Source organism: Salvia splendens, chromosome 19 (genome assembly GCF_004379255.2).
Source record: "Salvia splendens isolate huo1 chromosome 19, SspV2, whole genome shotgun sequence".
Classification (NCBI taxonomy): Eukaryota; Viridiplantae; Streptophyta; class Magnoliopsida; order Lamiales; family Lamiaceae; genus Salvia; species Salvia splendens.
This window is the reverse complement of record NC_056050.1, coordinates 3,172,046-3,186,221: the sequence shown is the minus strand read 5'-3', so window position 1 is coordinate 3,186,221 and position 14,176 is coordinate 3,172,046. Positions and strand designations below refer to the sequence as shown.

General features: G+C 43.9%; 2 protein-coding genes across 2 annotated transcripts; one reads left to right on the top strand and one right to left on the bottom strand.

The window, feature by feature from the left end:
- Nucleotides 1-419: 419 nt before the first annotated feature.
- On the bottom strand, nucleotides 420-3,173 carry LOC121780062 (ribosome maturation protein SBDS-like). Its single transcript, XM_042177587.1, has 5 exons — nucleotides 2,950-3,173; nucleotides 2,536-2,665; nucleotides 1,867-2,067; nucleotides 1,441-1,608; nucleotides 420-1,030 (listed from the first exon to the last, which is right to left on the bottom strand). Exons 1-5 carry the CDS (start codon nucleotides 3,081-3,083, stop codon nucleotides 590-592), a joined length of 1,074 nt encoding a protein of 357 aa, XP_042033521.1. The 5' UTR covers nucleotides 3,084-3,173; the 3' UTR covers nucleotides 420-589.
- A 1,251-nt stretch (nucleotides 3,174-4,424) lies between these two features.
- Nucleotides 4,425-5,220, top strand: LOC121778801 (dirigent protein 11-like). Its single transcript, XM_042176204.1, has one exon. It carries the CDS (start codon nucleotides 4,532-4,534, stop codon nucleotides 5,147-5,149), a length of 618 nt encoding a protein of 205 aa, XP_042032138.1. The 5' UTR covers nucleotides 4,425-4,531; the 3' UTR covers nucleotides 5,150-5,220.
- The last annotated feature ends 8,956 nt before the right edge of the window (nucleotides 5,221-14,176 follow it).

The window sequence follows — 14,176 nt, the reverse complement described above, 5'->3', positions numbered from 1 at the left end:
GAACCGTGGGCTGGTTCAAGTTCCAAAATTCCAGAACCTAAATCGTGTCGGAACCGCCGGTTCCGGACGATTCCCAACCGGAACCGCAAAAAACCGCCAAAAAACTGTAAAATCGAACTGAAACCGCAAAAAATCATCTAAATCCAGCAGTTCGGAACCGAAACTCGAATAACAGCCGGTTCGGAATCGAAACCGGAGGTTTTCAAACTGGAACCACAACCGCAAAATATACTCAAGGTTCAGTTCTGATTCGAGATTTTCTGGAACCAAAACCGGTGGTTCCGAACCATAACCGACCGGAACCTTGGGCATGTCTACTCATGGGTATGTAATGTTTGAAAGGTATATAATTTTGTAAATGTTTGAAATTCTAGTAATTGTCTACTTTGGATATAAAATTCAAGTTGTAGATTGAGAGATTTGGAATAGTAAATATTTTATGTGATACCAAAACATTGAACCACACCCTCAATTCCACTACACAGCAGCCTTATACAAATCAGCAACTTCTTTTTCCATGTGTGATACAAAGTGAACAAAATCATCTACTCATGACAAACGCAGTTCAAACAACAAAATACATCCCAAGTCAGAATGAGTAGTCCTTGAGATCAGCTTTGGAGTCGATGATTTCCATGTCACCCATGCATTCTTCAGCACTAAGGGGAGGGAGCTGCCTCGTCTTTCGTCTCATGTTGTGCTTGTGCCATTCACTCTTAAAGTGCTCTCGATACTCCTTTGCATCACCAACAAAAGCATTGCAGGTGTTGCATTTTTGCTGTTTTACCTCTCCCTGGGAACTCCCCTCTTTCGAGGAAATTGTTTGCTTCTCAAGTTTTTCATTCAGTTGAACAACAGGGGCCTTAGAGACGACCTGCACACTTGATGATTCCTCCTCAAGATCATCATAGTGATCCACATGTGTATCACTATCCAAGTGCACATTCACTGCAAGAATGTCCAATCTTCCCTGCAGACTCCTCACTAAAGCATCACAATCACGGAAAAAACCTGGTTCCAGTTCACAAATCTGCCACCGACAAAAAATATAGTTAGTTGACCATGTCAAACAAAGAGCACAAAAATATTACCAATTCACATTCATGTGCTACCATAAGCTATCTAGAATTTTGAATATTCCATAATCGAGTTTTCAATTACATTCTTTTTGGCATTATGCTGAGAATCACAATTCACACATTGTTCCTAAATCCTAGTTAACACTACACATTTTCAAAGTATAAAGTATGTGCTTAGTGTATATGCATAAACATAGGTAACTAAAAATAACTTCAATTCTGAACTCTCAAGGTAGATAGAAGACAGTTTCTTAAAGAATTCTGTACTTATCGTATTCAGCAGAAAAGAACATTAAGAAATTATTTTTCAAATCCAATGAGCCATAAAAAAAGTGGTTGTAGGTTAAGATATCGAACTTACAACAGCCAGCTGACTTCCTGATTCGTCTCTTGAAACAATGGTAGCATTCCAACCATTGATCTTTTCCAAAAGTGATGGCATGTTCTTTTCTGGTACAGTTAATCGCAGTCTCATGGGTGATCGTTTGATTGGATACAGCTTTTGGAGCTCGCGTATGACTTCTAATGCCTGTAAAACAGTTGGAACTTATTACCAATATGACAACCAGGTAAAGAAAAAACGGAAGAGAGTCAAGAGACCATCACACAACAAAAAGGAAATAAAAATAAAGATAATAACTGGTCAGGGGGGAGTCAATCACACATTCTTGTGAAATACACGATCAACGGCAAAGTGAACAAAGAAAGAGATTTAAGGGGCTATTGAGTACAGTAGAATTCAAGGATATGCAAGTGTGTCACAAAATTACAATAAACTTTATAGCACCTGTTTCTTTGAGCTGCTATTTGGTTCCACGGCAAAATGTATGTCATGCATTAGACGCTCAATCATGCTTATGGTATAAGGTCGTTTAGTTTCAGGGTTATAAGTCTTCTGCATAACTATAGTTGCAATATCCCTAAATTGACTGGATAATTGGGACTCCCTCTCCTTCCCTGCAACTTGCAGCTCTCCTTTCTCTAAAATCTGCAGTAGGAAAGGATTACTCAATACTCATTCACGACATGCATCACAACTTGTGCAGCAATGTATCAATAAAAACCAAGTGTCCCTTCAACAACTAAAAGCAGAACTCAGACGGATTCCAGAATTGCAATATCTAAAAGAGTGCAACATTCCACTATTGCGTTCTCCATGACCGTTTTTATTCATGGATTCACAATGAGGTGAATACCCTTCTTTGCTATAGTTTGCAGTTTTACTTACTAGAAATTAGTAAGAGATATCTTGCTTATCAGTTTACGTCATAAACGCTAGATCAACTAATAGATGTTCACTGTCTCATCCTCACCTATGAACCTTACTCTAAACACCTAATGCCTTCCAATTCCCACATTACAACTGTGCCATAGTAGCCAAACATTTGCCAGACTTGAAGGCATGAAAGCAATTCCTATCAAAAAACGCCTATATGCACAAGCAGAACATACTAACCTCCAAACAAACTTTAGTTTGATCATCTGTCCCGAATGCTTGGACTAAATCTTTCGACTTAGCTAGAACACCTTTCGAAACATTCGAATACACGGTATGTGACTGCAACACTTCATCCAAGTCTTTCTCTCTACGTTTAACATCTCACAAGTAAGTATCAGCATTCAAACTAGAAACATCAACAAGCTATAATTCGAAATCCTTAAAACAGCATCAAAAAGTTTCTCATCACTTCCATCTCCTTGTAACTTTTCACCACTAACACCAAAAGTAGGTTACGAATTTACGATCATACACAATTCACTATTACCAGTCCAAATAGGCACAATTATAGACCAATTCCATAGCCTAAAATTCACGATCAACAAAAATTAGCATAAAAACAAACAAATATACACAAAAATTTATACGCACACGCGTGAGCGCCAAGAGAGGACTTTGTTCTTATAGCAAGCGATTTCGAAGCGGTTTCCATGTTTTTTGAGACGCACCACCGCGACGTTCGTCAGCCTCTTCTGCCCTACAGGCTGCACGAGTGTTTTCGACATCTCTACTCCTCCGATTGAAAGCGGCGCCGGTGAATTACGGTGGCTGCCTTCGGCGTTCTAGAATCCTCGATGAAGGAAATGGAAATCAATGGAAGAGCTGGGCTGAATTTAATGGGCTCCAATTTCAGCACTTTTACAATTGGGCTATATTGCAAACTTTAGGGCTATATTGCGGCCCAATTAAGGCTAAGGTGCATTGTAGGGTGATGTTTGGTTTGATAGATAAAATAGTATCAAGATATAATCTATGAATAGGATTGAGTTATGAGATTATATTAGCTGGAGGGGGTTGACTATGACTAATTATCACATGATTATTTATCTAGGATTGACTTGTACTCCCTCCGTTCTATAGTAGTGGAAGCATTTCTTTTCGGCATACAATTTAAGAAAAATTGTGTTAAGTGAGTTAAGTAAAGAAAGAATAAAGTAGAAAATGAAAAACGTAGAAAGATGAAGAGAGGATAAAGTACTCCGTCCCGCTTTAGGGACTCTTAAAGCGGGACGGAAGGAGTAGTAAGTTAGAGTAAAGTAAGTGAGAAGAAATGTTTTCACTTTTACTAAAAAAGGAAAATGACTTCACTTCTAGGAAGTGAAATGAAGGGAGAATAAAGTAAAAGAAAAAAAATAGATTATTTTTTGAAAACAAAGAAATAACTCAGTTATAAAAGAACAATCTAAAATGGAATACGACTCATCTACAAAAAGACTGAGAGAGTATTAATTACTTTGTGGTAGGCAGAAGTCGCAATACGTCGGCATAAGTGTGGTCCAAAAATGTTTATCACAAGCCTGAGTTCAAATCAAATAATATTTTTTTAGAGAACAAATCAAATAATATTGATATAACTAGACACTAGTTAATTAGTTAAACATGTTTTGGGTAGCAGTAACTTATTTAAAATAATTTGTGCAGTATATAGTTGATAAAAACGTTAATGGCGACTACTTTTGGTGATGGATTTCATTTCCAGAAACTTATTTCTTCAACATTTTATTATATACTCTCTCCGTCCCGGTTAAGATGACACATTTATTAGTCGACACGAGATTTTAGGAGTTATTGATTAATGTATTTAATTGGAGAGAGAAAAGTTGGGTGTAAGTATTAAAATAGAGAGAGAAAGAAAGATGAATATTTTAATAGGAGTGAGAAAAAGTGGTTGATTATATTAATTGGAGAGAGAGAGTTTTCAAAAAAGAAAATGTATCATCTTAGTTGGGACAAACTAAAAAAGAAAATGTGTAATCTTCAATTTTCTTAGCTACATTTAAAGTTGAATAAAAACGGAGTCTATCTTCAATTTTCTTAGCTACATTTAATCTATTCGATTTCAACCACACAATATTCAATCATTGTAATCAATAGTATTTCTCCATCTTTATAAAAATAAGAGAGCATATAAAATATCCATCCATAACTCAAAATTCCCAAGCTTAAAAAGAAGATGATGAACCCAATAATAATCACTCCTCTCCTAACACTTGCTTGCCTTGTCACCGCCGGCAAAGCGAAGTGGCTGAAAACCTTATTCCGGCCAAATAAAGCAACCACGAAGCTCCATTTCTACGTCCACGACCTCCGCGCAGGCCCAAATGCAACCTTGTTCACCGTCGCCACCGCCTCCATCACGGCCACGTCCCCCACGGCCTTCGGCCGGATCAACGTCTTCGACGACAAGGTCACGGTGGGGCCGGAATTCGGGTCCGAAGAGGTGGGAAGAGCGCAAGGAACCACCACATCCATGGACCTAAATGTCTCGGCATCCTCCATGAATCTCAACTTCTTCTTGACCTCGGGAGAGTTCAAGGGGAGCACCGTCGTCGTCGTCGGCCGGAACCAGTTTACCGACGCGGAGAAGGAGCTGGCGGTGGTCGGAGGCACCGGGGCATTTCGGAATGCTCGTGGCTATGCGATTACAAGTGCCTATTCAAGTGATCCGGTGGAGAACTCTAGTGTGATCGTGATACAAAGAGATTCTGTATCGGAACGCCGGCGACGGGAGAGACCGAGGAGGGAGGTTCGTTCGCAGAGTCTTCTCCGTCGAACAGCCGCCAACGCCTAGGGTTTTCTCACGTGGAAGATGATAACTTGTGAGGAAAGAAAGATACGATAAAATAAGGAAAAATTCTGGTATATTGATTGATAATCTTTCAATGCACAGAATCCCTATTTATAATTCTACGGACCCTAGGTTTGGTTCGACTCGATCATTCCGGGAAAGAACCAACAAGAAAACCCGAAACGGAGCTTATAATATGCTCGACCCAAAAAAGTTCTAATTTAAATAATCCAATGAAAACAATAAAAATAACAAAAAAGCCCAAAGCACTAAACTAGCGTGAAACATAATTCTTGAACCATTCTGGCCTCTTTGACTGCCTTGAACTCCTCCTTGGTTCCTCCCTCGTACTTCCTTCATCCTCGCTGCTATCATCTGACGCTTCCTCTGGCGGCTCCGGAGACGCCGCGGAGTGCTCTCGTGTGATATCCATATCAACCCCCCCGGGATAAGATGCTCCTTGCCCACAAGGAGTGATGGGAAATGGCGAGCGATAACTTCTCGCGGCTCCCATGTCGCCACCGAGCCCTCATCGTCTGACCATTTAACCAAAATCTGGTCCACCGGGCTGCCATCCTTCAAAGCCATACGGCTCTCCAGAACCTCCACTGGGCAGACCACAGATCGACCCCCCACAAACTCACGTGGCAGAGTGGCAGCCACCTCCTGCGAACTCCCTTCAACAAAAGGGCGAAGTAAACTAACATGGAACACATCATGAATCCTCGCTCCCGGGGGTAACTGCAGACGATAGGCGACCTGACCAATCCGTTCGATGACGACGAATGGCCCATAGTATCGACAACTGAGTTTAGCGGATAGAGGTTTTGCTACAGAGTGTTGTCTGTATTGCTGCAACTTAAGAAGAACCTTATCACCAATATCAAACTGCACGTCACGCCTATGTTTATTCGTTGTATCGCGCATCCGTTGATGAGCCCGCGCCAAACTCTTCCTTAAATCCACCAACAGCGCCGAACGCTGGGCAATCAGCTCTGCCACTGCCGGTTCCTCACGAATCCGTCCTGCTGATGGCTGTACCGCGACGAGAGCTGGGGGTTCACGCCCGTAGAGCGCCCGAAACGGAGAAGTGCCAATGCTCTCGTTGTGGAAACAATTAAGTGCCAATTCCGCCCAAGGGAGGAAATTCGCCCACTTCGACGGGCGATCCGCGGCAAAGGCGCGTAAATACTGCTCCAAACCCCTGTTTCTTACCTCCGTTTGACCATCGGACTGAGGATGATACGCGGTCGAAAAGTGAAGCTTCGTACCACTGAGGCGGAGCATATCCTTCCAAACGGCTCCCAAAAAAATAGGATCACGATCCGACATTAGCGTTTTAGGAAACCCATGATGTTTGACCACCGTCTCCACAAATAAACGGGCAATTCGCAGGGCATCAAATCGGGCTGGCAGCGGAGCGAAATGAGCATATTTTGAGAGGCGATCGACCACCACCATTATAGTAGTATACCCTTTCGAAAGAGGTAACCCCACTATGAAATCCATCGAGACGTCCTCCCAGACCTGTGTCGGGATAGGTAACGGCTGCAGGAGCCCGGCCGGTTTTTGCGTAGAATACTTCGTCGTCTGGCAGGTAATACAAGATGCTACAAAGGCCTTCACATCGCGCCTCATATGCGGCCAATGGAAAAAAGCGTTTAAGCGGCGAAGCGTTCTCTCGAACCCCGGATGACCAGCCTGCGGTGTACTATGATGTTCATACAGTAATGCCTCGCGCAGAGGAGAATCCTTGCTTACCACAATCCTATGTCCCCAATATATTAGGCCATCAGTCATAGAGTACTTGGGGTGCTCAGTCCCATCCTCAATCTCCTTGCGTAAGAGGCACAATTCCGACACCACTGCAGTCTCCTCTTTCAATAAATTCATAATATCCGGAATCGGTTGGGCGAAAGCAGTCAACAACGCAGCATCAACGACCACCTCCTCGTCCCTACGCGACAGCGCGTCAGCCACCCGGTTGGCCGTCCCGGGTTTGTATTCGATCGAGAACTTATATCCCATCAATTTTCGGACGTAGAGGTGTTGTTCCGGAGTTTGAATGACCTGTTGCAGTAGCTCCCGCAAGCTTTTTTGATCACTCCGGATGACGAATTCACGACCCAATAAATATTGTCGCCATTTCTGAACCGCCTCAACGATAGCATAAAGTTCCTTGTGATAAGTAGAGGCACTTCGACGTCGGGGTCCTAACTTCTTGCTAAAAAATGCCAAGGGGTGGCCATCTTGCATGAGGACGGCTCCAACACCAAAATCAGACGCATCCGTCTCCAAATAAAATGTCTTGGAAAAATCCGGCAGGCGGAGAACCGGCGCCGCAGTCATGGCATGTTTCAAGTCCTCAAAACTCTTACTCGCCGCCGTGGACCAATCAAAAGAGTCCTTCTTAGGTAGATCAGTGAGGGGTGCTGCAATTATCGCATAGTGGGCGATAAAGCGGCGGTAATAACCTGTGAGGCCCAGAAATCCTCGGAGCTGTTTCACGGTCGCCGGAGTGGGCCACGCAAGCATTGCCTCAATCTTAGCGGGGTCGGCCATTAGTCGGCCCTCGGTGATCAAGTGCCCCAAATAATCAATCGTCGTGCTGCAGAAGGAGCACTTTGATAACTTCACGAAGAAACAGTGTAACTCCAAAATCGACAAGACTTGGCCGAGATGATCTCCGTGGGATTCCAAGGTCGGGCTATAAACCAAAATATCATCAAAGAAAACAATCACCGACTTCCGCAAGAGGGGCTGGAAAATACAATTCATAGCCGATTGAAATGTTGACGGGGCATTAGTCAGACCAAACGGCATAACCAGAAACTCAAAGTGTCCATCATGTGTGCGGAATGCTGTCTTGTACGTGTCAGAATCGTGCATCCGAATTTGATGGTATCCCGAACGGAGATCTAATTTCGTGAAGAAACGAGCCTCGCCCAACTCATCAAATAGCTCGTCCGCCGTCGGAATTGGAAAATGGTCCGGAACTGTGGCTTTGTTCAATGCTCTATAGTCGATGCAAAATCGAAAAGTGTCGTCCTTCTTGCGCACCAATAAGACTGGTGAGGAAAACGGGCTCTGACTGCGTTGAATGACGCCCTGCTCAAGCATCTCCTTAACCTGTCTCTCGATCTCATTCTTCTGAAAGTATGGGTATCGATAAGGCCGCACGTTCACTGGTTTCGAGTTAGGAAGGAGGTGAATCCGATGATCAAACTGGCGGACCGGGGGAAGGCCCTTGGGCACCTGAAAGACCGCCGTGTGCTTGGCCAGGATGATACTGATGGCTGGCGGCAGGTCAGCGGGGAACTCAACAGCAGCAGTCGGCGAGTCCTCAGCCGGAGTCGGGTCCATCGCGATCAACTCATATAGCTCGAAGAGTGAGGCGTGTGATACCAAAGAAGCAAAACAAGTCAGTGAAACCTGTGAGGGTGGCCGATTAGCACCAGATAGAACAATCAGCTTATCATCACGGACAAACTCCATGGACTTCGTGATGAAATCGGTGGTAACCCGACCCAAGGATTCTAACCACTCCATCCCCAGAATGACATCGGGGCCATGCACCGGCAGGACGTGTAAGTCAATCGAGAACGGCGTGTCTTGCAACAACAGGCGGATTGCCTTACACATGTGAGAGCATACCAAAGATTCCCCATTACCAACGTAGACTCGGAACGGTCTCACGGCGGTCAGTGGGAGGCGAAGCCTCTCGGCGATCCGGGGATGTAGGAAATCGTGAGAGCTTCCTGTATCCACCAAAACTGACACGCGCTCGGATCCGATCGCACCTGAAAGCGTTAGCGACTTGGACTGACGATGACCCCCAATAGTTAACAAATGGGACAAATCTGCCGTATTTATCTCGTCTGGTGGGGGGTCCTCTGGATAATCAGTCGGGTCGTCTTCATCATCCGGCACGCCCATGTATGCAAGGAATCTGTGTTTGCAGACATGCCCCACTGCCCATTTCTCGGGACAGAAGAAACAGAGGCCCTGCCTCCGACGTTCGGCCTTATCAGCAGCCGAGAGACGTATGATAGGTGTGGTCGTGGAGTCCTGTTGACGCGGGACTGGCAGGGCTGGCTTAGGTACCGGTGCCGGCGATGCCTGGCTAATCGAACCAGTTGGGCTCGAAAAAACGGGCGGTCTACTGTCCCGTGGCTGCCACTGGCGGCGGAAATAAGTGGATTGAGGCTGTGCCCAATCTGGTCTGCAGGCCGCTAACTGAGATGCAAGAGCGAAGGCCGCGGCCAAGGAAGCCGGGCGATGAAGGAGGACCTCGTCCTGGATTGGTTGTTTCAAACCCGCGACATACAAATCGAGTAGGACTTGATCAGGGATGCCAACGACCTTAGTCTGTAATTTTTCGAAGGCTAATTGATAATCAGAGACTGAGCCCGTCTGCTGCAGCTTCTTGAGGAGGCCAACATGACTCACGTAGCATTGTGGGTCAAAACGCCGTCGCACATCATCCAAGAATTCGTACCACGTCACAAATTCGTGGCTCGCACAATAGTTCCAGATCCAATCAGCCACAATTGGCTCGAAAAGCATTACTACATAGTGTAAACGCTGTGCCTCGGGCGTACCGACGTGGTCGAAATAAAATTGCACTCCTCGAATCCAATTATTGACCTCTGTGCCGTCAAACCTCGGTGGATCCATCTTGAATTTAGGCTGCTTATGATCTGAAGGAAATACTCCCGAAGAGATAATCTGTTTAGGTGGGCCCCAGCAAGAGGATGTGTTCACAATAGGGAGTTGGGTCAATGGAACCCGGTCCAATCGGCCCTGAACTGGGATGTTCCGCTGCCATGGCTGCGCAGAAGCATGTGGGAGTCGGGTAGCCGTCGGTAATGGACCGTTCGCTTTCCCAAACCCAAAGTAAGGTAAGGAGGTCGGTTGGGTCGACCCCAAAGTCTGCAAAAATCCCGCAGAGAAAGGCGGTATAGGATGGCTCATGGTGTGGACGGTTGATAACGAACCCAGAGAGTAAGTAAACATCGGCATGGGAATCGAAGGCTGCGTCGAGTATGGAGTGGAGAAAGGAGGCGCCGGAGGTGGTCGGGCTAGGGTTTGCGCGTCGCTGTGCCGAAATTCGGCTCCGTCCATTCGCGTCGTCAACTCGCCAATCATAGCAGTGAGTTGCACCAACTGAGAAGACAGCGCTGCCATCGTAAGGTCTGGACTCGCCCCTGATGAGGGCGGAGGGAGAGTAACGCCAATCGGTTCGGTCTGTCCAACGCTGGAATTGCTTGTCGTCATAGTTGATGGAGTAACGTCGGGAGGTAGAGAACCAGTGAAAGCACCAGATGATACAAAGAGATTCTGTATCGGAACGCCGGCGACGGGAGAGACCGAGGAGGGAGGTTCGTTCGCAGAGTCTTCTCCGTCGAACAGCCGCCAACGCCTAGGGTTTTCTCACGTGGAAGATGATAACTTGTGAGGAAAGAAAGATACGATAAAATAAGGAAAAATTCTGGTATATTGATTGATAATCTTTCAATGCACAGAATCCCTATTTATAATTCTACGGACCCTAGGTTTGGTTCGACTCGATCATTCCGGGAAAGAACCAACAAGAAAATCCGAAACGGAGCTTATAATATGCTCGACCCAAAAAAGTTCTAATTTAAATAATCCAATGAAAACAATAAAAATAACAAAAAAGCCCAAAGCACTAAACTAACGTGAAACATAATTCTTGAACCATTCTGGCCTCTTTGACTGCCTTGAACTCCTCCTTGGTTCCTCCCTCGTACTTCCTTCATCCTCGCTGCTATCATCCGACGCTTCCTCTGGCGGCTCCGGAGACGCCGCGGAGTGCTCTCGTGTGATATCCGTATCAGATCGAGTATACGATTTGTGTCTCGAGTGATTAGAATATGACGGTTTGGTTTGCAAGATTATATCCAATATTAAATATATAGTGTGTTTGTTTCATGAAATAATTAGTTATAGACAACTATTTGGTGGTTTTCGGTTTACTAGATAAAATTTGGTTTTTGTTTTGGTGAGTATTTCGTGAAATTTCATAGTCATGAACTCTTGCATATTACTCCCTCTGTCCCATAATAAATGTCACATTTTCCTTTTTAGTTTGTCCTACAAAAGATGTCACATTTCTATTTTTAGAAAAAGTTCGCTCTCACATTAATATAAAAATTATATTTTCTCTCTCCATTTAACACATAAAACAAAACCTCCTAAAATCCCATGGCATCCAACAAGTGATCTTTTGTGGGACGGAGGAAGTACAATTTTTAAAAGTTGTGTTTGCACGGTTCACGAACGCAAATATATCTCCAAATTGCAATATAAGATTTGTAGTTGATTTTTGTTTGAAGTTCTTACCTACAACTGGGGGCACATTGGCCTAATGGAAAATATGGCAGGACAATAAAAGTGTTGGAGACGATGAGCAGATAAGATGAATGCTATTGGAGATAGATGGAGACGGAGGCCGTTGGACGGGGGCAAAGCTGCATGAGCATATGCGATTCTGGATTTCATTTCTTATTGAATTTTTAATTTCTTGATTACATTCTAATCGACAACTGTATTTTTTAATTTTTTAGTTGTTGCTGTTAATCGATTCTCAATGAATGAATTATTGAATATTAATTGATTAGTAATTAAAGAGATTAATGGGTTGTGTAATTAATTCAAACAGAAATATTATATTTAATTTTGAATGTTATTAAATATAATATACAAGACAATATAGGAAGCTATTTTTTATTTTTCAACATTACCAAAAATGAACATAAAGATTAACTAATGTAATTGGTTTGCATTGTGATCTATAAACTCTATATAATTTTGTTTGTGTTATAGAATATGGATGAAGAAGCGTTGCATGTACATGGAAGATTAGTGTGGAGATGCATCACACCAAAGCAAGAAGTGCAAGATCCAAAAGGTAGTTAGAAACGGCCCCTAGCCGTTAGTGGTTATTGAGCTCTCTGTTGTAACTGCTCTTCAAGAAGTGAAGTCTCGATCACTTCATTAGAAAAATACATGATGTAGAGTTGTAATCAGTGTGAATCACATCCTTGAAGCAATAAAGAAATCTCTTTTTCTCTCCAACACAATAGCTCTACATTCTCTCTAGTTCTTGTTTCTTTCTCGATCAAACTCTTTAGTTCTTCAATTGGCGCCGTCTGTGGGAACTCCGAGAGGTTGTTGATCGATCAAAGCTCGTAACAATGGCAGCAAGGCTCGAAGCAGAGAAGTTCTCGGGCAAAAATGACTATGGCCTATGGAAGCTCAAGATGCGAGCGGTTTTTGTTCAACAAGGGTTATCGGCTGCTCTGACTTCGGGTGAAGCAGATGGGAAAGCCAAGGGTCCGATGATGGATGATAAAGCCCAGGCCAAGTTTGATGAAATGCAAATGAAGGCACATAGTGCTGTTATTTTATGCTTAGGAGACAAGGTGCTTAGGGAGGTTCAAGGAGAGACAACTGCCGCTGGAATTTTAAAGAAACTGGATGAAGTGTATTTGGCGAAATCTCTCGCAAATCGCTTGTACATGAAGAGAAGGCTTTACTCTTATAGCTTCTCTGATGATAAGTCAATTGTCGAGCAGCTTGAAGATTTCTGCAAAGCTGTAGATGACTTGGAGGCAGTTGATGTGCAGATGAAGGATGAGGATAAAGCGATTCTGGTCTTGAATGCTTTGCCAACTTCCTATGATCAGTTAAGAGATGCGATTCTTTATGGTAGAGACACTGCAATCACCTATAATGAAGTCTATTCTGCTCTTATGGCCAAGGAACTGCAGAATAGTGGCTCAAGAAAGGCAGAGTCTCAGGCTGAATCTCTCAATATCAAGAAATGGAATAAGAAGAAGCTCCCAAAGAAGTTCGAGGAAGCCAAGTCTCAAGCCTCTGGATCAAAAGAAACGAGGTCTTGTCATTGGTGCAAAAAGCCTGGACACTTGAAGAAAGATTGTTTTGGCTGGAAAAGGAAAATGGCTGAAGAATCTAAGCCTAATTCGAATCTTGTCAGCAGTGAGGGTGAGGAGCCTGCTGAGGTTCTTAATGTTGATGAAAGGGTTGAGCATGGGTCATGGATAATGGACTCCGGGTGCTCATTTCATATTTGTCCAAATTTGGACTGGTTCTCTGAGATAAAAGAGTGTGATGGATCTGTACTACTGGGCAACAACAAATCTTGCAGCATCAGAGGGATTGGGAGCATAAAATTGAGGCTCAGTGATGGGTCTATTAAAGTCCTTACTGATGTCAGGCATATCCCTGAAGTCAAAAGAAATCTTGTATCACTTGGAACACTTGAAAGAAAGGGATTTAGCTTTCTTTCTGAGGGTGGAGAAATGAGAGTATGCAAGGGACAACAAATCAAGATGGTTGCTCATAGAAAAGGCAGTCTGTACTACTTGGATGCTGCTGTGGTTATTGGAGAATCCCATGCTGTAGTTAATGAGGATCTCAATGCTTGGCATCTTAAGTTGGGACATCCAGCTGAAGGCACCTTGAAGGAGATGATAAAGAAAGGATCAATAAAGGCAAGTAGTCAAGACAAAATGATGCAGTGTGAAGATTGTTTGCTTGGTAAATCAAAGAAACTTCCATATCCAGTAGGTGTTCATACATCTACCAGTCCCTTAGATTATGTGCATTCGGATCTTTGGGGCCCATCTCCTGTCAAGAGCCTTGGTGGGGGAAGGTATTACATGTCCATCATAGATGACTTCACAAGAAAAGTGTGGATATTCATCTTAAAAGAAAAATCAGATGCTTATGGAACTTTCAGAGATTGGTGCACACAGATGCAGGCTGAAAAGGGTTCATATCCCAAGGTGTTGAGGACTGACAACGGATTGGAGTTCTTGTCCAAGGATTTTGATGCTTTTTGCAGAGAAAAAGGTATAAGAAGGCACAAGACAGTGCCAGCCAACCCACAACAAAATGGGGTGGCTGAGAGACTCAACCGCACTCTTCTTGAGAGAGTAAGATGCATTCTATCTTCATCAGGTGTTGGGAAGGAATTTTGGG

Bases quoted from the DNA above. Each gene is read 5' to 3' on its own strand.
- LOC121778801 (XM_042176204.1), top strand. From the start codon at position 4,532: ATGATGAACCCAATAATAATCACTCCTCTCCTAACACTTGCTTGCCTT.
- LOC121780062 (XM_042177587.1), bottom strand. From the start codon at position 3,083: ATGTCGAAAACACTCGTGCAGCCTGTAGGGCAGAAGAGGCTGACGAAC. The intron at 1,609-1,866 runs GTGCTATAAAGT...ACTGTTTTACAG, and splicing joins ATAGCAGCTCAAAGAAACAG to GCATTAGAAGTCATACGCGA. The intron at 1,031-1,440 runs GTAAGTTCGATA...TGTCGGTGGCAG, and splicing joins CAGGAAGTCAGCTGGCTGTT to ATTTGTGAACTGGAACCAGG.